This window comes from Ammodytes marinus, assembly GCF_949987685.1.
Source record: "Ammodytes marinus genome assembly, chromosome: 18".
In the NCBI taxonomy this organism is placed as follows: domain Eukaryota; kingdom Metazoa; phylum Chordata; class Actinopteri; order Uranoscopiformes; family Ammodytidae; genus Ammodytes; species Ammodytes marinus.
Window position 1 is genome coordinate 7,064,492 of NC_137222.1, and position 27,615 is coordinate 7,092,106.

At 43.2% G+C, this 27,615-nt stretch overlaps 2 protein-coding genes across 5 annotated transcripts in view; one reads left to right on the top strand and one right to left on the bottom strand.

Annotated features, from left to right (window-relative positions):
* rapgef1b (Rap guanine nucleotide exchange factor (GEF) 1b) overlaps nt 1-23,545 on the top strand; it is a 44,669-nt gene extending 21,124 nt beyond the window's left edge. Inside the window, exons 2-24 of one of the 4 annotated variants that reach the window (XM_080046857.1) lie at nt 1,968-2,113; nt 2,814-2,992; nt 5,149-5,305; nt 5,421-5,509; nt 5,605-5,763; nt 7,047-7,161; nt 7,412-7,598; nt 8,226-8,753; nt 9,704-9,906; nt 15,692-15,784; nt 16,844-16,932; nt 17,438-17,543; nt 18,279-18,354; nt 18,692-18,776; nt 19,271-19,363; nt 19,631-19,816; nt 20,050-20,134; nt 20,247-20,341; nt 20,451-20,529; nt 20,625-20,726; nt 21,210-21,307; nt 21,404-21,532; nt 22,271-23,545. In XM_080046857.1, coding sequence (XP_079902983.1) covers nt 1,968-2,113; nt 2,814-2,992; nt 5,149-5,305; nt 5,421-5,509; nt 5,605-5,763; nt 7,047-7,161; nt 7,412-7,598; nt 8,226-8,753; nt 9,704-9,906; nt 15,692-15,784; nt 16,844-16,932; nt 17,438-17,543; nt 18,279-18,354; nt 18,692-18,776; nt 19,271-19,363; nt 19,631-19,816; nt 20,050-20,134; nt 20,247-20,341; nt 20,451-20,529; nt 20,625-20,726; nt 21,210-21,307; nt 21,404-21,532; nt 22,271-22,421 — 3,230 coding nt within the window. In that variant the 3' untranslated portion in view covers nt 22,422-23,545. The remainder of the gene's footprint in view (nt 1-1,967; nt 2,114-2,813; nt 2,993-5,148; nt 5,306-5,420; nt 5,510-5,604; nt 5,764-7,046; nt 7,162-7,411; nt 7,599-8,225; nt 8,754-9,703; nt 9,907-15,691; nt 15,785-16,843; nt 16,933-17,437; nt 17,544-18,278; nt 18,355-18,691; nt 18,777-19,270; nt 19,364-19,630; nt 19,817-20,049; nt 20,135-20,246; nt 20,342-20,450; nt 20,530-20,624; nt 20,727-21,209; nt 21,308-21,403; nt 21,533-22,270) is intronic. The other 3 variants (XM_080046859.1, XM_080046858.1, XM_080046860.1) reach the window with 3 other exon arrangements.
* Nucleotides 23,546-23,635: 90 nt separating this feature from the next.
* uck1 (uridine-cytidine kinase 1) lies at nt 23,636-27,071 on the bottom strand. Its single transcript, XM_080046861.1, has 7 exons — nt 26,919-27,071; nt 25,782-25,941; nt 25,121-25,217; nt 24,874-25,016; nt 24,690-24,784; nt 24,543-24,591; nt 23,636-24,455 (listed from the first exon to the last, which is right to left on the bottom strand). The coding sequence occupies exons 1-7, from the start codon at nt 27,006-27,008 to the stop codon at nt 24,268-24,270; spliced, it is 822 nt and encodes a 273-aa protein (XP_079902987.1). The 5' UTR covers nt 27,009-27,071; the 3' UTR covers nt 23,636-24,267.
* Between the last annotated feature and the right edge of the window lie 544 nt (nt 27,072-27,615).

Consider the following 27,615-nt stretch of genomic DNA (forward strand, 5'->3'; position numbering starts at 1 on the left):
GAAGTGACACAACTGGGCTACTTATTAAATTCACAAGAATTCTCTATTTGTCTTCTAACATTTTCTTTCCAACTTAATTTTCCAACCTTATTGACTCTAAATAACACATTTACAATCAAATCTGGCGCGACGAAAACCAGCAAAAAAGAAAAACTGCTTGGGAGTGGCAAGTGCTTTCATAATTGTATTACAGCCTTGAAGATATTAATTATTGTTCCAGTACAATGTCTGCATTGTGAGTCCTCCTGAATATCTGCGCTGCTTGAGGTCTCAATTTTTTTCCATTAAGATTTCTTCCACAATTGTTGCAGGCCATTTGTTTTTCATTGGTGGTATTATCTTTCCCCAATGCCTAGTGATACATCTTGCTACTTGCTACTAGCAGTATTTGAATAAAAAAGTATATCACTCACAACTAACATACATTTTTAATCACAGCATATGGTTGCATGTAGGAAAACAATTGATCTGATTTGACCTGTGTGGGTCGAATGCAGCTTAAAGATGACACAATATGAGATGACATTTCTACGAACTCTGCAGTTTATTTATCGGCCATGCCGGATATTGTAACCTATAAGCAGTCTTTGATTATTTTTTGTACCACATTGTGATAGATAAGCTTCTTTTAATTTATTTTGATTCAGTGTAAAACAAGAGCCCAAGGGGTCGCGAGTGCCTGGGAGGAAAGTTCACTGTGGAAGCGTACTCATCAACATTTTTAATGTGACACACACACATTCGTCCTTGGCTGCCTCAGCAAACTCTGGCTTTTGCTCCGAGTAAGGGATGATGAGGATTAGGGGCGGAGAGAAAGAACAGTAGGGTGGATAATGTGCGCGGTATGTGGATCGATGGGGCAGATGAAAGCGCCGTGCGGGCCGGGAGTCTATAGTTTTTTGTGGCGTTTTCCTGCTGGTGATTGCTATTTGGGCATTCACTGTTTTTACGCTGATGGCCGTGGAATGTCAGATCCCGCTGTCATCGAGCCGAGGGGAGATTACACACAGATAGCGCTGTAATTTTGTTGCCGATAAAACCCCACGCTTCCTGCGGACTCCCACCGCTGTTATTTGTGTGTGTGTGTGTGTGTGTGTGTGTGTGTGTGTGTGTGTGTGTGTGTGTGTGTGTGTGTGTGTGTGTGTGTGTGTGTGTGTGTGTGTGTGTGTGTGTGTGTGTGTGTGTGTGTGTGTGTGTGTGTGTGTGTGTGTGTGTGTGTGTGTGTGTGTGTGTGTGTGTGTGTGTGTGTGTGTGTGTGTGTGTGTGTGTGTGTGTGTGTGTGTGTGTGGGGGGGAGCTAGAGGAAGAGAGTTGAAGGGAGACTGCAAGTGAGCAGTCAATTCTGGTGGGATTAACCTAGTGGGGGACTCTTCTCTCCCCAGATGCAATCGGCACTCCCTCTACAGTGAACAAGTGGAATTCTACTAAATTATTCTGATCTTATGAAACCTCTCCCAATTATGTACCATGAATCAATTTTCATCTCAGCACGTAAGAGTATTTTATTAGAAACACACTCTCTTCTGCTCAGTCTTTTGTGTGCACACACATCTGTGCACATGATGGACTGCTGGAAGAGGCTCTATGTCTGCACCTGTCCTGCAGATTTCTCGTTGGCAACAAAAAAGAGCAAATGTGGTTGTATCGAATAAAGTAAATATATTTTACAAATAAATCTCTAATCATGTATTTTGTTCATAATCAAATTACCTGTCTGGTTCTTCTGTTGGGTTCCTCACTTGAGCATCATTTAAGACAAGTGCCATTCTGTGAAAGTGATATCAACACTTCAGTGTGCTTGTGCCATCTGTTTAGTCAAATTTTTCTTCCACACACACACACACACACACACACACACACACACACACACACACACACACACACACACACACACACACACACACACACTTAAAATCTCTCCTTCTGGGCTGACCACTCAACTTCCTCTGTTTTTCCCTCCCTCCATAGACTCGCAACGGTCCCATCTGTCCTCGTTCACCATGAAACTGATGGACAAGTTCCACTCTCCCAAGATCAAGAGGACTCCATCCAAGAAGGGCAAGCAACTGCAGCCCGAGCCAGCAGCCAAGAGTACTGAGAAACCTGCTAACAAGGTGTGTGTGTGTGTGTGTGTGTGTGTGTGTGTGTGTGTGTGTGTGTGTTTGTGTGTGTGTGGTTGTGTGTGATCTCGTGCCAGACAATATGTGTATGTATTGTGGGAAGTGTACCTCTTCCCCACCTACTCCCATGTGTTTGTCTGCCTATTTGTGAGACGATTGTTTTCCTGTTTAAGGTTTAGTGATCCCATGCTCCATTGTATTTGTGTACGTACAAGGGTTCCCCTGCTGCTTCCCACCGCCTCCCAGTCACTGTGGTGGCTGGCTGCGCTTCAGCAGGTGTCTAAACCTACAAATACATGAATGAGACTGGGCCACTTCCTGAATGAACTCCGGCTCCGCTCCCTCTTAAGGCTTTTGGCGTAATGAATATATTCCCCCAGCATCCCTGCTGTGAAAGACTAGAGAAGCTGAAAGAGCCTGTTGCTGTTAGTACCTAGATGGCTCCAAGCCACATCACTTGATAGATGGCGTTTTGAACTGAGCACAAACCAAGGGAATAATAGGACCACAGCGGAGTGCCCAGACAGTTGTCACGGTCCAAATACTAAATGGGTTGTTTGTATTTCACTGCGTACTCGGTCCATGGTGTTAAAGAAGCTTGTAAAATGTTCATCATCATCATGTAGGTTGTGAATCGTTTTTAGTAGTAATTTTTTTTAAAGTACTGTTCTGTGTTATTGCTTTGTTCTTGTAGAAGGTGAGTCGTCTGGAGGAGCATGAGAAGGAGGTGGTCAGTGCCCTGCGCTACTTCAAGACAATCGTGGACAAAATGGTGGTGGAGAAGAAGGTGCTGGAGATGCTTCCAGGCTCGGCCACCAAGGTGCTGGAAGCCATCCTGCCTCTGGTTCAGGTGGATACCCGGATACAGCACAGGTGAGACACACACAACGCCAGATTGACTAAACTAAATATTTGAATTTTGACAACCTTCATTCCTACCAGCTCCTAAGATTCATAGCACAAATGAATGTCTCTTATCTAATGCATCTAAAATATTCCTAGTATTTTGCACAGACTGGAAACGTGTCAGTTTTATTTCCAGAAATGTTCATTTGAAAAAGGTCATTACAATAAACTCATACTCTGTGATTGCCCCGCTTGAGATGTCATAATTCACAATGTACTATTTGTCAATACATTCCCGTCATTCTTGCCTCTAGATGTAAGTTTTAACTTAGTAGGACACGTTAGAACTAGTATGATGTAGGCTACAGCTCAGTGAGCCAGCCTTTGAAGGTTGATAGTAAGTATCCTACACCTCAGGGCTTACTGCAGTCGATGCCTGAAGCCTTGAAAAACTCATGTGTTAGTCACTGTGGATGTGGCAAGTTATCGGAACTGTTACCTTTTGAGGAAGGAAAATGCATTTCACCTTCCAGATAAATGGACCGATAGAATGTCTGTTTTGTGATACTTCCTCTCTGGGTAAAGTAAACCCTCTCAGCGAAAAGTAACTTTAGATGCACTTTAGATTTTTTGGGACTGTCGAGACATGTTAAAACCTCTCAGTCTTTGTCTCTGTGCCTCTTCCCATCTGTCAGTGCAAATGAAGGTATGGAGGTCAGGCATGACAGATTTTGTATCTCATTGCCCTGTGTCTATAGAAGCGATTGATGGATTACCATTGCAGCATTGAGCAGTGGCCAGTCATCTCTGGGGGGATTTGACCTCAGTCGAATGGATTCAAACCCCAAAAGATCACACAGTAGAAGTTCAGATGGTTTTTGACAACAAAGGCAAATGTGCATCAACTGTTGTGTGTCAAACATCATGAGATAAATTCTACCCTTTTTATGCATAACGCAATACTGTGTTGGATTGCCTGCGGTGGCTTTAAATCAATATTGGTCAAATAAGTAGGTCAACAGTGGGTGTAACTCCTACTCGCTGTCTTGTTTTAGATTGATTGAAGTGCTGATTTGCCCAAAGGTTAGTGTATCAATCTCTGGTCACTCATAGCTGCAGAGACATAATCATAATTGCACTATTCCTACCTAGTTATAACGTACATCCTTTGCCTATGAGTGATCTTTCTGGGTCAAATTTCATTCCGACCGCTCCACCGTCCCTCAAATCCTCCTGCTAACCCCCCCATAGCCTGCTCACTATAGGGCTTAGCTGTGTAGAGACAGTGGATGGATATTCCGGCGCTGTGAATCAGCTGCAGCGTGTCGGTACAGGCCTGTGCCACACCTTACTGTCGGGTCTGAAGGCGCTATTCAGCACAGGCAGAAACAACACCCTGCTTCCCCGTGTGGTTCAACATTCTTCTGTCTGCAGTAGCTAGCTTTACTATAACCTCCGAGCTTGTTGTCACTAGGCATACATCCAGTTCCTCATCAAAAGCCACCTGAATATGAATTTTAGTAGAGGGTAGATAGCTGGAAGATTATCGTGTTTTTTACGTGATATTTATCACCTCAGTTAACATGTGCTGGCGGGTCCTATTGTTTTCTCACACACCCCTGTTGTGTTGTCCTGAATCATTTCCCTTTCTGCACCTCTAGTTTCTGTACCTTCTTTCACTTCTCCCATCCCTTTTTAGTCTGGCTTTTATGTACTATCTTATTATTACAAATTTGTTATGGTTTATGCTTACTCTATTATTTATTAGTTTTAATCTCTATTTTGCTCTGTTTTATCTTCATTTAATTGTTTTTATATAAAATGTCATTACTTTTATTAGATTTTATTATCTTTAAACTATGTGAAGGAAAGTTTTATTTTTGGTATTTTAATTCTGTTATCATTTGTTACCATTGTCATCTTTGTTATTGTTATTTTATTGACCGTTTCTTAATCTTTTATCATTTTAACTACTCATAGCGTGCACTGGTCTCCACATCCATTTTTGCTTACTTCCTATTTTTCCATCAATGGAAAGCCCTTAGCATCACATCTGATTCCTTTGAAAGGTGCTATATAAACACATTTTGATTTATCTATTTGATCATTCATATGCCCCCCTACCCTGAGTACTTTACTCTACTTACTCATGCCCAAACCCTGTTCTCACACCCTTTGTACAGTTCGGCGCTGTCTTCCTGCCATAACCGTGTGTACCAGAGTCTGGCCAACCTGATCCGATGGGCAGACCAGGTGATGCTGGATGGCATCGACTTAGAGGACAAGGAAAACGTGGCGTCTGTCACCAACGTCATCAAAGCAGTGCTGGACGGAGTAAAGGTAAAGGCCCCTTGACGAGTGGGGGAAATGTTGTGGATAGAGTTTTGTATGTCTTCCTATTGTTTTGCTATCGGAGAACCTGCTGAATTTAGCTGTGTTGTCTTTCCGTGAACAGGAATTGGTGAAGCTGACCATAGAGAAACAGGAGCAGCCGTCGCCCACCACCCCTAACAAACCAGCGCCTCCAGCCATCACAGCAGAGAGGTGAGTACAACACCGTGCTCCCAAGAAAACAAAAAATGCTATTTTCAGACAATTCAAAGTAGTTCATTCACTCACGCCTTTTTTTATCCATATAGCAGCGTGCCATCGGAGATGCCCTCGATAGATCGGGAGCCGGAGGTGTCGAGTAAGACGAGCCCGGCAGCTACCCCTGCAGAGGCTGCGTCTGACGCACCGGAGGAGGATGTAGCCCCTCCCAAACCCCCGCTTCCTGAAGCCAAAATGGCAGAGCTCAGGTGAGGAAGAGACACATGCACTATTACTGCAGCTGTGATATTCTGCATTTAAAGGGTCCAACTCGGGCTGAAATATCATTTCCGTAACAATTTCTCTGCCGTCCACTTTGGCCAAACAGTTTCTCCAAAAAGTACCGGTGCTTCTTCATGTAGCTCTATTTGTTGACATTGTAGTGTCTCTTTCCTATGATGAACAAGATTCTTTCTCAGCTCAAGGTTTCTCTTTTCTTCTATTTTTATCTCCATCCAATGAGAAGCAAAGATGAGACTTGGTGGTGACGTAGCAACAGAAACTTAGTGACCTTTTGCACTGTATTCCCAAAAGCAGAAGTGTTTATTAGTCACTGCCAGTTCAATCTATTTTTAAATTATGTTTTCTATAAATGTCTCACAATTCTCAAATGAGGAAGGCTTTTTAGGATGTGGGTATGGAATGGGGATTTCAGCATATCGTTCGTCATTTTCACCGATTTAGAACTTTTTCAGTTTGAAATTCAAACATATTTTTGTGACGGCATCTTCCATTCCCGTGCGATCCAGCTGCAGATCCAAATGCTCATATGACTTCAGATCTTTCATTACTTTTACACTTTAGACTTCATCTATGGCAAACTTTTGTTAGTATGTTGCTCTGTCTCTTCTTGCCTTACTCTTTCTGCTATCTCTCTCAATTTTGTTTCATCTTTGGTTTTCCCTTTGGATTCTGGGAACAGAGCGCAGTTGAGTGCTGACGCTGGCCAAAGGAGACCCTCTCAGAAGGAGAAGTATGTTAGCCTGTAGGATCATCTGTCTTCATTGTACATCCCACCCCAGACCCCGCCCCATTAAGCTTCTGGATTGGATGAAAGCTTTTTTTAAATTTTATTTGCATGGTGGCATTATCCCAAAAGTTTTTTGTTATCCTTGGCTTTCCCTGAAGAATTCATTATCCAATCAGAAGACAGTCCAGTGCATGAGAGTGTGTGACTGACCCATACAGTGTTTCTGGCTGGCCTCCATATCATGGCGTCCCGCTCGTTGCCCAATTTTGACCCGGTACTAACTCATTGAGAGAATTGAGGATTTGAAAAAGCAGAGAGAGGCTAACATGAAACACCCTGGCTGTCATCACTATTCCACAGGATGATAATGTGTAATAGTAATGATGTATTCATACATGGGTTTTGCGTGTGCATACAAAGAGAACATGGTTTGTGTGCTTGTCTGCTTGACTTTGCCCGTGGGATGAAAGTATCAAACATTCCTGTTATTTTAATTAGCTTTTTCTGTCCATCTTTCCGTAGCCCTCCACCGGCTCTTCCCCCTAAGAAGCGCCAGTCAGCCCCTTCGCCTACACGGGTCGCTGTGGTCGCCCCAATGAGCCGCGGCTCCAGCCTGCCCTGCAGCGTCCACAGACAGGTAAAGCCTTTTGTTAGACTGGTAAACTATGGAAACCGTTAGGGCTGGCTATTGGCAAGGACTTAAAAGATATGATCACGATTCATGTGTCACAATATCATATTTCACATAGCCGTAATGCAAAATCTACAGGGGCAAAGGTTTTAGTTCAAAAGATGTTTAAAACTTGAATTGTTTTTTGCTTTCAAAACAATACATTTTACACAGTAAGAAAAATGAGTGCTACAATGTATTTTCTTTGTCTGTGCAGCAGCAGGACTACGAGCAGGAGTTCCTTCAGAGGCGTTTCTCCGGTGGGAGCCAGTCCTACGGCGGAGACTCTCCACGCCTGTCTCCGTGCAGCAGCATGGGGAAACTTAGCAAGTCTGACGAACAACTCTCCTCCATGGAGCAGGATAGTGGTCAGTGTTCCCGTAACACCAGCTGTGAGACGCTTGGTAAGACTATGAAGATAGTCAAGAGTATTTTATTAAAGCTGAATCGATTCCATCCTATCTACTCGGAATCTGATTAATTGAGCATAGCTTTCCCATATATCTCAAGTTTTAAATCTCAAGATTCATATTCTTTCTATGCTGGAATCAACTATTGTTGGCTCACAAGCTAGACACAAAACACACGGTCCATTTGCGGTCATAGAGTGGCATCACAGAGGGATGTTTCTTTTCACTCCCAAACCACACACAGACACCGGTTTGCAAAAAGCATATTGACCAGACCCCAACACCCAACAGTTTCCGTATACTGTAACCATAACAGAATTACTACCTTACTTATGTTACCCAAATGTTCTCCTACACTGCACTTTGCTAATGTAAAAAGGGAGGTGAGATAAAAGGGTCAACAGAAGATTTGTTTGTGTCAGAACGTATCGAATCTGGGTATTTGTGCACTGGGAAAGGGATCAAAACCCTTGACAACCCTTCGCTAATGTGCACTGGGTCATTAATATTTTTCATCTAACCTGTGGTGAAGGTGCCAAACCTAAAATCTACACTCCAGTTGAGGGTTCAAAACTGTACGTTGACAATACGTAACGTGTACCTTTTCTCTGCCTTTTCCAGACAACACAGAGACGTACGACCCGGACTATGACTTCCTCCACCAGGACTTGTCGGTTGGGGAACACCTGCCCCCTATACCAGTAGGAGGGTGTCTGAGCCCCCTGCCCGAGTCCCACAGCGAGTCCTCCTCCCCGGTGCCTGGACAGCATCCCACACACCCCCGCTTCAGCGCCCCTCCCACCCAGCATCCGTCGGGGGAGTACTGGACCCCGCAGCCCCACCAGAACAATCCCTTGTGCCGCATCAGCGCGCCGCCGGCCCTACCGCAGAAGAAGCGGCGCAGCACCCAGACGGCGTCCTTCACCGACATACTAGGCTCCAGGGTGCTGTACGAGCGCTACCCCTCCCAGTATGACAACCTGTCAGAGGAGGAGCTGCTGCACCCTACGCCCCCATTCCCCCTCTTCACACCCATCTCCCCCATGCCCCAGACCAACGGGGGCGTGTTCGTCGCCCAGTACATAGCCAGCGAGAACCCGGATGTCCCCGCCAGCCCACCGCCACTGCCCGAAAAGAAAAGCAGACACAGTAAGTGGAAGGGGAAAAGAGGGGCATGATAGGGTCATCATTTATTTATTTTTATTTATTCTTTATTTAAACTTGAAAAAAAAGAATAAGAGCTTTAAATGAGATGAGATTAGTAGAGCAGGAAAAATTAATATAGAGAAGAGTTTAGTATGGAATGAGGTTGATTTAGGAACAGACAGTTGGACATTGACTGCACTTCAACCTACGTAATTAATGTATAACTTATGTCGAAGAAATGTTCCATTGTGAATGGAGGCAGGAAGTGAATACCAGGATGTGCTACAATGGGTCCGGCTCCGGGGGCACAGAGGGCAACGTTTGGTCATTTCCTGACACACCTGCTGCATCACTTCCTCTCAATCAATTAGATTATGTCATTCCATACAGTCAGCCCTTCCTGTTAGTTAAAATACCTGTATGTGTACTGTATGTACTGCATGTTTTATATCAAGTGGCCTTGAAGTCAGACAAAGGACACTCACATGATTAGACACGTCCAGTTCAGTTTGCTGGTGAATGCTTATCAACCTGTGAAACTATTTGTTTTATATCTCCCCGGGGCTGCAGACGAGTTTTGTCAAATCTGATAAAATAACTGATGGTGAGGTCATCATGGTGATTTCATCTTGGGCCTGGAGGAATGTTTAACGGAAAGCCTGCTTCAGATACTGGGGCTGTGGAGTTAGAAAGACAGGGCGGAGAGTGTCTAATGAAAGATGTTTTTGAGTTGCATTATGGGACATGTAGGATCTGGTGTTTTTTTGGAGCTGGACCCATATTGAAAACAACAAGTCAAAAGATATTGGCCCCTTCTGCTTTGATTTGTTCCCTTGATTCTGTTCTGTTGATGTGTCTCTTAACTTCTCATAACTTTGTGGATAGTTCAATACTAAATCATTGGGAGTGTCCCCCTTTTAATGCAATTGATCCAATCCGTCTCTCTCCTCCAGTCCTCCAGTACATGCAGTTTGTGGAGGACTACTCGGAGCCGCAGCCCTCCATGTTCTACCAGATGCCGCAGAGCGAGAGCATCTACGAGCAGCGCAACAAGCGCTTCCAGGAGGTCTACGGCTTCAACGACTCCTTCAGCAGCACAGACTCTGTACACGAGCCACTGCTGCCTCCCGCATTGCCCCCCAAACAAAGGCAACTGGTAAGAAACCTCCACCCTGTCTGTGTGACAGTGACCCATTTGAAAGAACCAGAAACACATTACTTTGACATTGTGCCGTTTCGTATAAACTACCAGGGTTAGAGTAAATAAGTGTCTCTGTGTGTTTATATAAATAGTTGGTTAACTAATGTTGACTGTGTGACCAAAGCTGTAATTTAAATTCCTGAATTTGTTCAGTTCATCTTTCTCAAAATAATACAGGCAAAAACGTTGTCTTTGGAGCAATCACATTACACTATTACATTAGGAAATTTCACTTAGAATCATGTGACAAAGACGAGGTGAGAACAGAGTAACAAGCACATGTGAACACTATTTAAAAACCCTCTCGAGTAGAGCTAGGTGCTTGTCCCAGTGACTTCATACTCAATACTGTGCTGTGAAGGAAAGAGCGGGAAAGAATGCAGATTGCATTCCAGTGGTAATCCTCATAAATTTTCTCTCTCGCCTCCTCTTATCTAGTTATCTCTTTCACCTACTCGGCCCCTCCTCCTTACTCTCTCTATCTGCCCTGGCCGCTGTTGTTTTTCCGTTCACTGAGGTGTTTGGTTGTTAGTGGGAGATAAGGCCAGCATCTATCAGTCCCACATCGGATCCAGTCCACTTATCTTAATCTGGGTCGACGTCTGGGCTAATTGAGACAGCTGTCTGACAGAGTGCGGGTGCAGGAGATAGAGGCACGACAGGATGGTTCATAGCATGAGAGGGCACACTGTGATAAGCCATCTGAGTTTCAAATCAAACCTTTTAAAGGCCCTAAACATGTTTTAGTCTCACTGCACAATGAGTGATGGCTTCAATCAGTTTTAGTTAGAATTTTTTTATTTTTTTCCCATTTAGATTTTTTTTTTTTTCAACGCTCTCCTCACTGGTTTGAGCAGGGAGGGGCTCAGGTAGAAAAAGGGGATGTCACTACTTCCGTGCACCAATCCAAGTTTAGCAATGTTTAAATTTGAATCCGTTGACAGTCGATGGGATGTTTTTTCAACATCAATCAAATGAAACCATAACCACGCAGTGGATGAAGCAGATTAGTTAAGATTAAGTAGAGTTATTGAGTGTTAAACTGTGATTTGATACTACCCAAATATCTTTTTAACCTTAACTGTCATGAATGTTTAATCAAAAACAAATACTAAAGCCAAGTTTTAAGGGCCTGAATGTAACCTTTATGCCCCTTTCAGAGGAATATGTAGCTATTTTCAATGGGGTATATTTTCGATACATTTCTGATAACCATTTTGACTCTGTTTGGGGTTAACTTGAGGTAAAACACTGAATACGAGAACTACATTTTTATCGGAGCTAGCTGGGCAAACCTCCTAGAACTTTAATAAAATAAACATTACATATGATACAATAATCATTTTAAATGTTTTTCCGTAAGTCGAACCAGTAAGAAACACAAGAAAACCCCCTAAAAATAGCCATGTTGGCTGACTGAGGGTGGGCAACGAACCATAGAATCACAATGGCTACATTTATGGGAAATACACCAGGTTTAAATATACCGGAATTTCCCTTTAAGGATCATCACTGTAGAGCTACAAAAACAGACAAAGATTGCGTGTTCACTAGATGGTCCACGGTCTGCCAGATATGAGACAAAGTGTTTTCACAGAGCAATTGCCTCTTTTCCCTGCCTGCCATTCATATATAAAGAGGATGATTTGATCTGTGGTTGTCCAAAAGCTTTGAAGTAATGAAAGCAACTCGTTCGTGGACAGAAAACAGATGACTACCTCTCCAGGGTATAAAGCTAGATGTACAGTACAGAAAATAGACTTTGTGGCTGAGTGGCAGCTACCCCGGCCACCTCAGAGCGTCTTTCTTCTTTCTCTCTGTCCATTGTCCTCTCTCTGCCACCACAACTGTGTATTTGGGAGCCCTGTGTCCGGCTTTTTATTTTTATCGGCCTTTTGTCAGAGCGTACAGTCGATCTGCACTCATCTCGCCGCTCCTGCCTGCGAGGCCTAATCTGGCCTCATGTTTTGGACTTGATGAGCTGGTGGCCCAGTGGAATAAGCCTGTTTGCCTCCTCCATAAACCCATGTTCCAGGCTTACACGCTTTGGCGACTTTACACAGCTTTGCAAAAAAAAAAAAAAATCATTTCAGCTGCGGTGTGGATAAGGAAAAACGTGTGGAAAAAAACCGAGAGCGGATAATATTGGCCCGGTTTGGAACGTGTTGTAGTTGGCCTGGTTTCTGTAAAGCCCCTTAAAGCTCGGGGGACATTAAAATAAGGTTTTATTGGATTGTTGCAGTAGACATGAGTGTGTGTGTGTGTGTGTGTGTGTGTGTGTGTGTGTGTGTGTGACCTATACTCGTTTCAGGATCATCTAGTTAGTAATTAGGGCTTTCAAGGGAGAACACTAAAATAAATGTTAACAGTTGGGCCATCTTCGGTAAACACTTGAGCTGCGGTAGTCTGTTGAGTGTTTATTTCCACAGCCGGTGAGCTGAAGTTCAACTCCCAGAATCCTCCTCAGCTTCCACCCACTTTGACTACTTTACTCTGCTGCTGATCTTTGATTAAATCTGCTCTAATTCACTCTTGCTTTACTAGTTTAATCAACTGTCCCCTTTTTCTTTTTTCTCTCTCTCCCTTAACACCCTGTTATTCCCCTCTTTTGACCTTCTGAACCCCCTGACCCTCTCACTTCCTTTCTTTTCTATCTTCTTCTACCTTTCTTTTTCTTCTTCTTTGTTTCCTTCTCTTTCTCAGGCCTCCCACTCTTCCTCCCCCTCTTCCTCCTCCTCCTCCTCTCTCTCCTGCCACCTCCAGCCGTCTGTGGCGGCCCTGGAGGAGGCGGGCTCTGGGCTGGGCCTCAGCATGTCCGTTTCTAACTCCTACCTGATTGGCCAGGCCTCCTTGACCACGCCCACGGTGAGTTTCTCCCTCCCTCGCGTCCCCTTCACCTACATTTCCACTCTCCGGTGTGTGTGTGGGTGCTGTGTGGTCCCGGACCGGTCCAGGGGCGGCTTGACCCATTCGTGTGTGTGCGTGTGTGTGCTTCATATGTGATGCGGTGTGTGTTAATCCACCCCTGCCCTTCAGAGGTTTCTGATGGAGCAATGCCATTGCCTTATGGGTCTGTCCGTGGTTTGGTTGCTGTGCGGCCCTTTCTTTTGTCCACCCATCTATCCTATTGTGTGCATTTGTCTTGACAGTGTTCATTTGTTGTTTGGTTTCATTAAGCTGAGGCATTCGATATGGTGCTGTTGATGCTTTGTGTGGCCATGACTGTGCGGTTTGTTGTGGTTCTGTGCGGCCAAGTTTGTGTGTTTGTTCGTCTCCCTGAAACATTCCTCCACAAGGACAGGTAATTATTTGACCGTTTCCTGTGTGTGTCTGGAGCACCTCATACAAATATCACAAGAGACTGTCAGGCGGACTTTGCTCGGGGATTATAAAGAACAAAATAGCCCCTTTGTTGGTGCAACTTCAACATTTCGGCCATAAACAGGAATTTGTTAGTGAATTAGTTTGTAGTTTATTAAAGGTGGAGTCAGTGATTCTGGAGAATGCTTGTTGTCCAAATCACTTTTTTTTTGTCAAAATCAGTGAATATCTCCTCACGATCTGCTACTTGCACGTGTTGTGTGTGCACTGAAAAAAACCCAGTGTTAATACAGAGCCTAGGCTCTGTAAACGGGCATGTTGCCAGATGTGGTGGTTCCCCTTTATATTCATACTATTTTACAGAGCCAAGGATGTGTATTAACACCAGCTTTTTTTACACACAGTATGTACAGGTAGCAGGTCTTGAGATATTCACTGTTTTTGACAAAAGGGATTTTGACAAAAGGCATCCTCAAGAATCACTGACTCCACCTTTCATAGTTTAAGCTTTCCATTTATTTAGGGCATGAGGACATAGCGGACCTGGCTTGTCAGTATTTTTTTATTTTGTGTGTGTGTGGCGGGGTTTGACCCATGATGACCCTATGGTGTGCGAGTCACCCTAAGAAACGGTGCGAATCTCCCTGCGGATATCTGCGGTGGAATGCAGCACCAGATGGAGACCTGATGGAAAACACATTCCCCCCGTTTCTGCTCCTCTTCCTTCCTCTCATCTCCTCGTCTTCTTTTTTCATCCCAGATCCTCTCTGTAGTCTGTACTATCTGTCTGGTCTCCCCTTTACCGCCAAGCTTAACCCCTCCCCTACCCGCCCCCAAATGCACACACACTCCAACAACTCCCATTTGTCTGTTTCTGTGGAATGTTTGCATTCCTCAACTGTCTTTGGGACACAATGTTTTTTTTTTGTGGATAGGCATTCCAGGAAAAGCTGCTTTGCATAACTTCTGTGGAAATGGAAAGCAATATTCAGAAGTTCTTAATATTCATATTAAAGTGTCTCCTCTGCTGTTAATACAGACAGGATTTCCCAAATTCAACAGTATTTTTTAATAGACTGCTGCCACGAAAGAAGTTGAGAATATGAGGCTGTGATTTTTCAGCTGATGCGTGTCTGTGCTTGAACATGTGCATGCATTTGTGTGTGTGTGTGTCAGCCCAGTGTGTGGAGTGTTTATCAGTGTGTCTGTGTATGCACCGTTCTATGCTGGTATGCTGGAACAGGGCTGATATGTGCAACATGTCTAAACAGGTTACCTATGCTTTGTTGCAGACAGGTATCTCCTCAGGTGGACGCACACGCACACACACACACACTGTTAGGACATCTCTTGCCGTAACACATAGACATACTTATGATTAAGCCTACGCTTATCTATGTGTTTCCTTGTTGTCTCTGTCTTGTCATCGCCAATGGAATCACACTGGAGATGTTTTTGTTACCACTGGTTTCCAGTTCTAGCCTTTTCTCGGCGTGTGTGTGGTGCAGTGCATTTCATGTTCAGGCACATCACTCCCATTGTCCAGGCTTAATGGAGGTCTTTGAGAATGAGGTGTTGAACACTTTTTTTCCTCCTGCGCTTCCTACTTACCTGCCCTATCTTCACCTCTCTAATCCTTTGGTCCTGTCTTTTATTTTATTCTGTACTCTTTTTTTTCTTTTCCTCTTCTTTCTCGCTTTCCTTCTTTCCACCAATCGCAGAGCTTGGACCAGGTTGCCTTGACCAATGCCACCATTCTGGATGGCGGCGGCGGGGGCGGGCCCAACGGTTCCCTGGCTGGCTCAGTGGGCTCTGTGGCTGTCTGTCTTCCTTCTGAGACTTCTCTCACTGACTCTCTCCACACCTCAGCGGTGAGCTTTAAAAAAAAAAAAAGGGGCTAGATAGATACATGTTGGAAGCACAAGCAAGGACACGTGTGTAAACAATCTCTCTATGACGGAAAATAAAAATTAGACACTGGACTTCTTCCCTTGGCAAGATTGGCTTTTGAGTATTGTAGCTCAGACATTTAATACAGTGACTCATTCGCTCGGTGGCATCTTTGTTGTTATTGTCACTGCCCACAAAACTGTCTGCCGTCTGATTACTGGTCTCAAAAGAAATCCCAGTAGAGTAAGGGCATGTTTGCACTGCATGTTCTTTCTGCCAGTAAAATAGAAACACCTTCCCTTTTTTTTTTTTTTTTCAAACGATGCACTCCAGTGACACCTGGTGGTCATGACGACACTGAGCTAGAAAAAAAACACACCGCTCACTCACACTGCACAATACCAGAAAAAAAAATAAACCTACTCAGCTCTCCTTGACTAAGCCACATATCCTCACTTCTGTTAGCAAAAACGCTCTATGCCTCCTGCCACGCCCTTATGCCTGGGTTACTTTCTCCCCCCCTGTATAGAGCGTGTGTGAGAATGAGGAGGGCGGGGAGGGAGAGTACGTCAACTTGTACTCGTCCAGCCAGGCCAACGGAGAGCTGCCTCTCTCCCTCAGAGTAAGTAGCTGACCGCCCACGGGTGAAAAGGTCAATTCCATTTCGCACGTCCACCCATCACTTCAAGATATGAATCAATTTTTTTTAAATGTGCCGAGGGGATTTTTATAAGTAAAAGAGAGGGGCCTGTTTGACTGGCACCACTCAATCTGTTGCACCGAGCATCTCCGTATTGATTCATCTCTTGAACCCGGTGGCGCGCTGAAATGGAATGTGAACGCAGCCAAACCTGACTGAGCATGACTTCAGGTTCACGGGTTTTGCCTTGCGATGGGCCTTGCCTTTTACGTGCTGCTGTGGTTGGTGTATGTCTGTGGATTTAAAAAAAAAAAAATTAAAAAAAAACCGTTGTCCATCTGTGTTGGTGTTCTGACTGCCTGCCTGGCTGGTGATTGCTGTCTCTCTCCCTGGCTGCGCTTCAACTGTAACAAGCTTTTAACCTTGTTTTCCGATATAACACCTGACATGCGGCTGCTCTAAAAAGGGATTATCCACGGTTCACCGGTTTTCAATTTTTCCAATAACACTTACCCCATAACCGCTTTATGTGCACCTGTGCATGTGTGGCAGCGCCTGTGTGGTTGTGTTTGTGTCCCCATCGGGCCAATGTGTGTGTTTGGGTTGTATTGTGTGTAAATATGATGAGAGAGAGAGAGTGTGTGTGTGTGTGAGAGAGATTGTATTTGTAGTTTTACATGTGGTGCAGATTCAGTGTGTATGAATTCTAAACCTCTGGTGTCTTCCTTTGTATGGGTCTCATCTGTTGAATTTTTCCCTGCTCATCCCTAAGGGAAAACAAACTGCATTTTACTCATCATCTTCAAACCAACACTAATAGGGATAATAACATGTTTCCGTTAACATAGTGTTGCAAATATTTGTACAAAAGCATCCATCCATCCATCCTTCCCTTACCACCAAATGTGTAGCATGTACTGGTGGTTGGGACGATCTCATCAGTAGCCGGTCTCCTGTCGCTGCATGGAACCATTGACCCATCCAGTTCCATGTAACCTTCAGTACAGATGTCGATTGTTGCTTTTTCCGTTCATTGATTAGGAAACAATCACAGCTGATGACGTAATACAGGACCACCCGAGCCCTCAGATCCCATCCAGCAACAGCAAAGAGGCGCTGGACAAGGAAAGGTAAGCGTCATAATATAACATTTTATCAAGTGATATCACACTTAATACTGTAAACGTACTATGTTAAGAATTAACACAATATCAATCTTTATAGTGTGTTGTTTTTTTTACGTTTGTATATATCTTGTCACTTTGTCCAGTGTAAACATACTTTAATTATTGATTATTTTATAAACTAATCAGTATGTTCTGTAAAATGTTGGAAAATCTGTTAAAAAAAAATAAAACTGACAAATTCACACATTTAGTTTTATAACAGGCAACCATATATTACTGTCACACATGCCAACACATTTGAAAAGCTGAAACCAATTAATGTTTTCTATTGCTTGTAAAATGACCAAACCGATTAATTGATCATCAAAATAGTAGCAGTGAATTTGCTGTTGCTCAACTGATGGTTTCAGCCCTTGTTTGGCTTTGAGACAAAGCCCTAACCACCTGTGGCCCAGGGAGCTGTGAGTGTGTTTCTTTGCTGATGCCGGTCGTGTTGTGTTTGCTTTAGGAGGCAGAAGTCCACAGAGTCGGCCGGGAGCGACGAGGAAGACGTGGACGAGCTCTCCCTCATAGACCACAAGGAGATCATGAGCAGATTAACACTAAAGCAAGAAGTAAGATTCTCACTGGTCATTTCTGCTGTTTTTCCCTTAAGATTCTAATGTGGCAGAACTGTGCGGCACCAGCATACAAAGCACATTTGCTAATGCTGTTAGTGCAGCGGAGGTCTAAAGGTCACTGCGAGCCACTCAGATGTGAAATCAGATCATGAGATCGGCCACTGATAGCCATTGCTGCCCTCTGGAGTTTACTCTCCGAAATTGCACAGATGAAAATTGACAAACCGCCCTTCCTCTTCCCCTCCTCCTCCTCGTGCTTTGTGCTGTGTGGTGCAGTCTGATAGACAGATGTGTGAAAATGCCGCTCGCCACTCTGCAAGGTGAGGGTCTATGTGACGGCAGTGATTTACTAAAGGAGGTGGCAAGAGATTGAGAATCGGGCGGAGGGGAGATTTACACCCTGATGACATGTAGTGCCGTTACAGGAGACATATTGCAGTGGTGTAGGCTTTTATCAAACACAAGTCTGACTTTTTCTTCTTCGTCATCAGAGGAGCTGGTGCAGGACAGAGGGAGGTGGGGGCCTTTTTTCAGAAGGGGAGGGGGGGGTTGGCAAAATAAGAAAAAAAACAAGACACAGGCAGAAGGAGTGAAGGTGCAGGCTACATTTTGGGCTGGACTGCATCACTCCACTACATCTACTCTAAGCACTATTTTCCTCTCATCTCTCCACCTCTCTTTCCCTCGTTAATTTTTTCTCTAATTGTTTTCTGCTTCATTTCCCCCCAGAGTGACGACGGCCCGGACGTTCGTGCTGGATCTGGCGATATTCTGTTAGTCCACGCTACAGAAACAGACCGCAAAGGTACGGTACGGAGGCTCACTAACCCTCCCTGACTGGTTTGTTTCGATGCAGTGCAGTGTGTTACTGTGCTTCGGGGTCACTGGCACACAGCTTTTGTTTTGCTTGCTTCACAGAGCTGCAGATGAATACATTTGTGAATTGTGATTCTTTAGTTTGACTGATAGCCTTGGTCTCTCTCTCGCTCTGCTACAGTTATTTTTGCGATGTGTCAGTGTGGATATGTAGCCTTCACGTTTGATGATGTGTTTTCAGCTTTAGTAGTTAGCTAATTGGGAGCTGTGTCTACTCTTCAACTGAAATACGGCTTCTTTTCTCCCTCTTGTTTGTGCTTCAACAGATCTCGTTTTGTACTGTGAAGCCTTTCTGACTACATATAGGACTTTTATTACCCCCGAGGAACTCATTAAGAAGCTACACTACAGATATCCTTTTCAAACCAGTCAATATGTCACTCTTAAGCTTAGTCGTTTGGTTTTGTTGGCAGAAGACTTCTTTAAATCATTGTTTACCAAGGAAATACTTTGTTGTCTTGTTTGCTCTCATTCTGCTCTTTCAACATAAAGCATTTATAGATGGAGGCTTCTTCCAGAACACCATACTCCTAAAAGCATTGGGGATATTTGTGATTGTGTGTCTAGCTTAATGGCACCTCAAGAGAGCAAGTCAATCATGAGCTTTTCCCCTGCTATGATCTACTGGAAAAAAGCTTGCTTTCTAGGAGCAATCATACAACTGTAACATTTTGTTACAGTTTTAAGACATGCTAGTGAGGAATGGCTCCCGAAATGGCATTAACAGTTCTTTAGTGTGTCGTGCGATCCATCCAGCATAAATATGCCTGAGCTTGTAAACCTCTTAGTTAAACGTAATTTATAATCCACACAGAGTATTGTTTCAGTCCTTGACCACAGAGCACATACACTAGGTTTTGCCACAGTCCGGACACCTTCAAGAAGCGAGTCAGCAAGAACACGTTCTTTGTGCTGGTTCGCGTGGTGGATGAGCTTTGGTGAGTAACTCCTACACTAACAGTGAATTGCAGCTCTATATTAGTGTTTAATGGAACTCAATAATCCCTATTATCTGAACTTTATCGACTGCTGATAGCTATAACCAGAAAATATGTCCCTATTATGTCTGCAACCGCTTCCGCAGATGTCTCCCTTTGTTCCAAATCTCTGTTTTATTGACATTTAATCAACAACAACCAATTGATGTAGCTGTCTCCATGTTCACTCCATCACAATTTTGACTGATTTAATTTGAATTCCTTCAGCTTGGTGGAGCTGACAGAGGACATCCTGAAGCAGCTGATGGACCTTGTGTTCACGCTGGTGTGCAATGGCGAGCTCAGCCTGGCCCGCGTGCTCCGCAAGAACATCCTGGACAAGGTGGAGCAGAAGAAGCTGCTGCGCTACACCAACTCACTCAAGCCGCTGGCTGCCCGAGGGGTCTCTGCAAGGTACTGTGAGCAGGGTCAAGGGTCAGCTGTCTCTGAGAATGGGATGAGATGTGTCAGTATAGTGTTATGATCCTCTCACATTTACAGAGTGCCCAAAGGGGCTATAATGTGTCACGGAACATACCACGATGGTCTGGAAAGTCTTGTGACTCCAACTGATCTGCTATTTAGTCAAACTTTTTTTAAATTGAAGACATCACCTCTATACTCTGTGTGTGTGTGTGTCCTCACAGGCCCGGGACTCTGCACGACTTCCGCAGTCACGAGATTGCAGATCAACTCACTCTCCTTGACGCCGAGCTCTTCTATAAAATTGAGGTACATCGGCTTTTTTTCTGTTAATCCCTGAGGAGATTATATTGAATTATTATTTTTTAATAGTGTTCTTGGCTTTTGAAGTTCCACGTAATCACCTCGTTTCCCTCTTCAGATTCCTGAGGTTCTGCTTTGGGCCAAGGAGCAGAATGAGGAGAAGAGTCCCAACCTGACTCAGTTCACAGAGCACTTTAACAACATGAGCTACTGGTAGGAGCTACCACCACAAACACTATGTATTCCTGGCTTCCCTCTTACATCCATCTCACACTCACAAATGTCCACACCACACTCTCTCCCCCCCTTCTTCATCCTACAGGGTCCGCTCTTTGATAATCCAGCAAGAGAAAGCTCAAGACAGAGAGAAGCTGCTTCTCAAGTTCATCAAGATAATGAAGGTTTGTCACCTTACACCCAAATATACTAATTGTTGTCATTTCCTTGGCGTTTGAAGCAAAAACGTGTAAATTAATACTAATTTCTTCCATTACAGCACTTAAGAAAGTTGAATAATTTCAACTCCTACCTGGCAATACTCTCCGCCTTGGACTCTGCTCCCATCAGGAGATTGGAGTGGCAGAAACAGACCTCAGAGGTGAGAGGAATGTGTGATGCTGGTGTAGTCAGTATTTTATTTATTTATTTATTTATTTTACCTTTATTTCAACAGGCAAGTCATTTCTAATTTTAATTATAACTTTATTTGTGTAGCACCTTTCATGCAAGAAATGCAGATTAATGTGTTTTACAATTATAACATGACATGCATTGCAAGCTTCACATTAATATAGACATGACAATATTAGTAAAATTCAATAAGATTAAGTAGGGTAGAAATATAAAGTGCTTTGCGCTACACATTAAGAATAAGTCCTTATTTACAATGGCATCCTGACAAGCGACAAAAGCCACTTAGGGGAAAGGGAGCACGGCTAGCAGATAAAATACTTTAGACATAAAATACAATTTAAAATTACCAAAATAGTCTGTATCTAAATCATCGACTAATAGAGAAGTATCATGAATATGTCCATCATTTTTCTCTCATATCTCACTCCCTCCTTGTTCTTCTTCTCAGGGATTGGAGGAATATTGCACGTTGATTGACAGCTCCTCCTCCTTCAGAGCATACAGAGCCGCTCTGTCAGAAGTGGAGCCTCCATGCATCCCGTACCTGTACGTGAACCAACACCAATAACTTCCAAATGTCTTTTTTTGAAGCCTTGAGTCACAACTTTACACAAATCTTCCGTCTTTTTCTCTTCTTTCCAGGGGTCTCATTCTGCAGGACTTGACCTTCGTCCACCTGGGGAACCCCGACCTCATCGACGGCAAGGTCAACTTCTCCAAACGCTGGCAGCAGTTCAACATCCTGGACAGTATGCGGCGCTTCCAGCAAGTGTAAGTCCACCAAAATGAATGTACAGCAGCGACTAGGTGCACGTAATATTGATGGATTATTAGAGAGCTTTGTAACACATCAATCACTGTAATAAATGTCATCGCTTGTTTGCCACTGGCAGGAAAAAAAACAATGTAGGCCTGCTTTGTTTTTCATTAAATTTTAATGTCAACATCATATTCAACATCAGCGGCCATCTCCACACGGGGCTGTTTGTTTACCCGCTAATGACTGACTGCATTAATCAAACCTAGCCCTCCTCCTCCTTCCAGGGTCTTAAAAGCATTAAAAAAGCATTGATTTGAATATTGTACTTCCTTTCCAAAGGGTCTTACATCTTTTGGTGGATTCTTTTTGTAGGATAAAATAAAATCTTAGAGAAGGCTTTTGTCTTTGTGACGATTCCGAATAAGCTTTTTTTGATTGTGTTATTAAGAGTACACACACACACACACACACACACACACATTTCACAAAGCTATTTCATTGGCCTAAGAATTTCATTACCAATGACTGCTGCTGTAATTGTTGTGCATATGACAAATAAAGTAAACATCTTGAGTCTTGAAATATATTGTTACAGTATATCAACGTGAGTTTATAATAAATATTCTATATTAAAAGTACCTTTTAAATAGCATCAGAATTTCCATTAAATATCATTTGAAGCGGCATAAAAAAAGTCTTCCATTTAACATGGATATCCCCCCTCCCCCCTGTCGTTCTTCTCCTCACAGGCATTACGAGTTCAAACGAAACGATGACATCGTCTGCTTCTTCAACGACTTCAGCGACCACCTGGCGGAGGAGGCGCTGTGGGAGCTGTCGCTGAAGATCAAGCCCAGGAACATCGTACGGCGCAAGACGGACCGCGAGGAGAAAACCTAGGGGCTCTCTGTGGAGCCCAACCCGCCGAGACGGACTGACCTCCAACTGTGCTTCATATGACACTAACTCCACTTTACTACAGAATGAGAGGACGACGAATGGAAAAGCTAAACATGCAGAACAAACTACGGACAAGTGACTGAGGTTTACAAAGAGCTCTGCTGCTCTGGGAGATTATAATTTGGGATAACTTGCGGCTCTGGCGGTGAGATTCGGTTGCTACGGTTGAAACGGGGAAGGGGAGCCCCGTTGCCATGGAGGAGGAGCGAAGAAGAATGGCAGACAGAGTGGACAGGGAGTCGCTACGGAAAAATAACCAAATAAGTCTGCTCCCTGGGCTCTCTGTTTTAGAGTGCAGCTGTGGCGTGTGCGTGAGATTAAGCTGAATGGTCCATTGCTCTTCAAGTTGCTCCTTCCTCTTCCTTTTTATGTATGTGCCATTTGTCGGTCATCTCCTGCAACCCTTCTCCTTGACTCACGAGCCCCCCCCCTCCCCCACGAACAGCAGAAAGCCCCCCACTCCGAGAGCAACCTGCCTTGAACTGTGAAGTCAAAACACGCAAGCTCCGGACCTGAGAATCTGCTGTAGGGAGGGGCGGGCGTGTGAGTGTGAGGAGATTTGAACTTGAAGGGGAGGATGACCATTAAGAGACTGAATTTGTTTTGCAACATTTTTGTGTAAGAATCATGTATGGTTATGAAATGTATTATATACAGTTGCTCCTTTTGTTCTTAAAAAGGATGTTTATGCTTACGAGAAGAGCTTAGCTTCTCCCAAGTGCCATACGTATGTGCACTAAAAAAGAAAAAAAAGAGCAAAGCAAAAACACAAAAAGATAAAACACTAAAGATGCTGTGATCTATGTATGTCATTCTGAATCATTGTGTGCCGTGTTCAGGTGTAGAGGAACCATCCAGGCAATCACAATCATGTCCCAGTCATGTCGGCGTGTGAACGAGTGTTTGTGTGCGACTGAAGTCCCCGGTGACGTGTGCGTTTGTCATTCCAAATATGTGCTGTAGTTAAAATCATTTTTAATTCCTTTTTTTGGGGATAATGGTCAAAACCAACACATCACACTGTGCTATCAAACTCCAATAAAACTAACAGCTCTGTTTCTATACACACGGTGTCAGTCAGAAGCTTTCGTTTTCATCTTGAAAATATAAATCAGACTTACGCTTTAAAACTTAATAATAGATATTCCATTTATTGTTGTACAGAATGGTCGGTGGAAAGTGAACTTAAAAAAAATGAAGGCATGTATTCAACTCTAAATCAAAAGGAAGCACTCGATAGCAATTTGGTGTGACACTGCTGTACTTAACCATCTGGCCTATTTCGACCTAAATAAGTTAAAATAGAGGAAGCAAGACAACTAAAACACACAAGTATCAATATAATTCAAATATATTCCTGACAATTCAAACAACATAGACGTATTTATAAATATTAGACCAAAGTGCAAAAGCGTGACTGATGTTACGTTAAAAATCTCTTCCTACTCGCTCACCTCTATCGAGCTCGTTATCAGTAACAGGTCATCTGACCACGGTCAACATGGAAAAATTAAACGGTATCATGGAAGACTGTTACACTTTAAAAAGCATAATCTATCCGTTATGCACCAATAATTACCTTTAAAATTATTAAGAGGTTGCAGCACTTTGTGCTTGCAACATGGGATTGTGGTTATCTTCTTTTTTTTTTTTTCTCTCTCTCAAACAAAAGGGTGAGCCAGTTGCTGACCCATCCAGCACTATTCAGTAGCAGCTATCCCAACTCAAAGCTTATATTCACAGTCCATCCACACACACACTCCCCCTCCCCCCCCTCCCCACAGTCTCAGTGAGGCCGACAACTGGGCTCCAGTAGCACCCTCTTCCCTGCTGGATTGGTGGCTCCGTTCTGCAACTCTCCCTGCTCTGAAATGGCCCGTTTGAAGCCTCGTCCGTTCGTGGACCCGCGCTGCCATTTGCAAAGGTCCCCCGTCAGTATGTCTTGGATGTGCTGTACGATGAGGTTGATGGCCACTGATGGAAGACAGAGGAGTTGTTAAGCATTTGTGTTGTAGAAATTAGCAGAAAAGCATATTTTATTATTATTATTATTACACTTACCCATATTGTCAACTCCCCTTGGAATGATCACATCGGCATACTTCTTTGTCTGTGAGAGGATCAGAAAGTCTTCATTAAGCACTTCCTTACTTTATTTATAATGTCTGCCAAAAGGACACAATCGGTGACAATAACCATAGTACTTACAGGCAGACAAAACTCTTCAAAAGCAGGCTTGACGAACGTTGTATACTGAGTGAGAATCTGCTCCAGCTCTCTCCCTCTGTTCATGTCTCGCAGAACTACAAGGAGAAACATATTTGTTTTCTAACTGATATGCCTCGGTGAAATCTGGAAATAGTGTGCGAGGGAGCAAGAGACATCGACGTACCTCTGCGAGACAGTCTGACGTCTGAATCTGTGTCCACGAAGAGCTTCATGTGAAACATATCGCGCACCTTCTGGGGGTAGAAGACCAGGATGCCCTCAAAGAGAACCACATCGGCTGGATAAACCGTGATCCTTTCCTCTAACCTGGAAAAAAAGAAATACGTCAATGAGAATTGTTTGTTCTGTGGGAAAAAAAGAAACAAGCAGATTTCTCATTGTTCATCATTGCTCTCGTGCTTCGTTCCTACCTGGAATGGGTGACGAAATCATACGTTGGTACTTCAACCACAGTTCCCTCCACAATGTCTTTCAAGGTTTTGTACATTAACTCGTTGTCAAATGCCTCTGTAAAACGGAAACGGATTTTACAATGCGATAAGTTCTTGAGTTGATTTGGAAAAGGCATTATTACAACATTTAGCCCCCCAGGAAGCACCAGCGTTAAACTTCACGTCTAAATACATATTAGTGCAGAGTCTGCTAAGAGCAAGTTTTTGTCTACTACAGAATTCCCTCTTGAGTATCTTTTTACCCATATAAAGTACATCCAATGTATTCTTATCAAACATATACATCCCAAACATCCAGCATTAGCCTCAAGGAAAATATAATAGACAAAAATGCATGACGGGGACTGGGGAGGTAATAAACAGGCATTACTGGCCATTATTTAACATTTGTCCAGTCCAACCACAGTCCAATATTATCTTTCGCTGCTTATTATTTCAGGTGGTGTAACCTTTAATACAAAATATTTACCAAACAGAATAGCCTCTGAAGAATGGGTTAAGCAATACAGGTGAGAGAATACTGGTATTGTTATTTCTAAAAACACAAAGCTTCGCCCCAGGGAAACTTTGAATAAACACAGGGAGGTGCGTGCTGTTGTGAAGAAATTGTCACTCGTACCTGGATGATCGAAGTTGTACTGGCCCTTCAGCGCTTTCATCTTCTGCTCTGGAGTCAGGACTCTGTAGAAACTGTCCTGGCTTATGATGGCCACCTTCCTCTGGCGGTGGTCCACTTTGTTCTGGCCGAGGAGCTCCATGATCTTGGCACACACTGTCGACTGGGGAAGAAAAACGTATGTGAATTGGATACTGTTATTTACGACCTGTCATAATGCTTTCAGTGCTATTCAATGCAGCTTTGTTTCAGACAGATGTCCATCCATATCAGTAAAAATATATAAAAAGGAAGACAAATCACAGTTAAACCGACTGCGGTTTAACTGTGATTAAAATACAAAGTGCCCTGGGCTCAGTTAAGACCACTTCGGTTATTTTTTTTATTTTTTTTATCAATATATCCAGTCGGCAGGTAATTTTTTTTCATAAAATTCCTCAACCAAGCATAAAAGGTGGGGGCATTAGTAGTCACAAACTTATGATTGGCACTTTTCCATCTTTGGAGTAGCTTGAGCAAGATTCTGAATTAATCATTAAACGTCACCAGCAGCTCTTTTAGTTTCGCTTCACGATAACTGCACCGGTACAGAAGGCACTTCATAAGGGCTGTTTTATCATCATCATTAGATTCTGTATACAAATGAAATAGGAGGGGAGCAACAGTAGCTCAGTTTGTAGGTAACATTTGCTTCTGCACCTACTTAGTTTAATGCAATTGTGACAACACTAAGAGTTGTTAAGTTGATTTATTGGGTTAAGGGCGAATTAAAATGCAGTTTGTGTTTAGGTTAAAGTAAGTGTTAAATTAGTTTTTATCAGTACCCTTCTCCAAGTATTGTTTATCAGCTGACTGTCAGGCGTTGCGGGGAATTTGACAGTTTTATTACCGCTGCTAGTTGGTTAGCTTTTTGCAGCTCTTCAGCGCCAAAATAAGGTCCTCAAGTGGTGTAAGCAAAGGAGTTCAAATGAACGGAGCCGGTATATAATGAGTGCTCTAGGGTATTAATATATAAAATTGATAGATTAAGTATTTACTGAGCGAGTGGGCGTGCCACTAGTTTGACAGTTTAAATGCTAACGTTAGCGATGCTAAGCTAAGCTACTTTCCGTCCTCTGGCTGAAAATAAAAATGTCTGACCTTGCCGCTGGCGGTTCCTCCGCTGACCCCGATGAGGAAAGGATGATGCCGTGGCCTCTCCACCTCGTCTAAGGATCCGAATAAATCCATATTAGCCCAAACAGTTAGGAAAGGTGGTAAGAGTCAAGATAGCCGTGCTGAGTGCAGTTATCGGTAGCAACAACAATGCACTGTTCTCGCGATAACAAACATCACGCGCTCTAAACCAAAAGTGGGATTGTTTCATGGATTGTTTACACAAACTAAGGTCAATCAAGGATTCGTGCAGATCCGTAAAACATCTTAAAAGGCACTGAATAAGTAAATAAAAAAATAGCTTAATTGCATTATTGTCCTTCAAAATGTCTTAACCAATCTATCTGAAGACATAGGGAGGCTATGATTTGTAAAAAAAAATAAAAAAAAAAGATTAAAAAAAAAACTGCCATCACTCCAAATAATTGTTAATTTTTTATATTTACATAATTTGCAAATGCCCCTTCATTTATTTCCCACAGTCTCACAGCAAGCCAGACCAAACTACAGCTTGTATTCTGTCTCACAGCCTTTAACTACGATAATTAAATCCTTTAGCTGGGATTATAGTTTTAGCCCCTGCTATTTAAAGCTAGTCCCACTCTTCCTTGCAATACTCCATAAAAATTACATTACAAATTAAAAATAATATGTGTTTATTCAAATTAAATTAAACATGAAA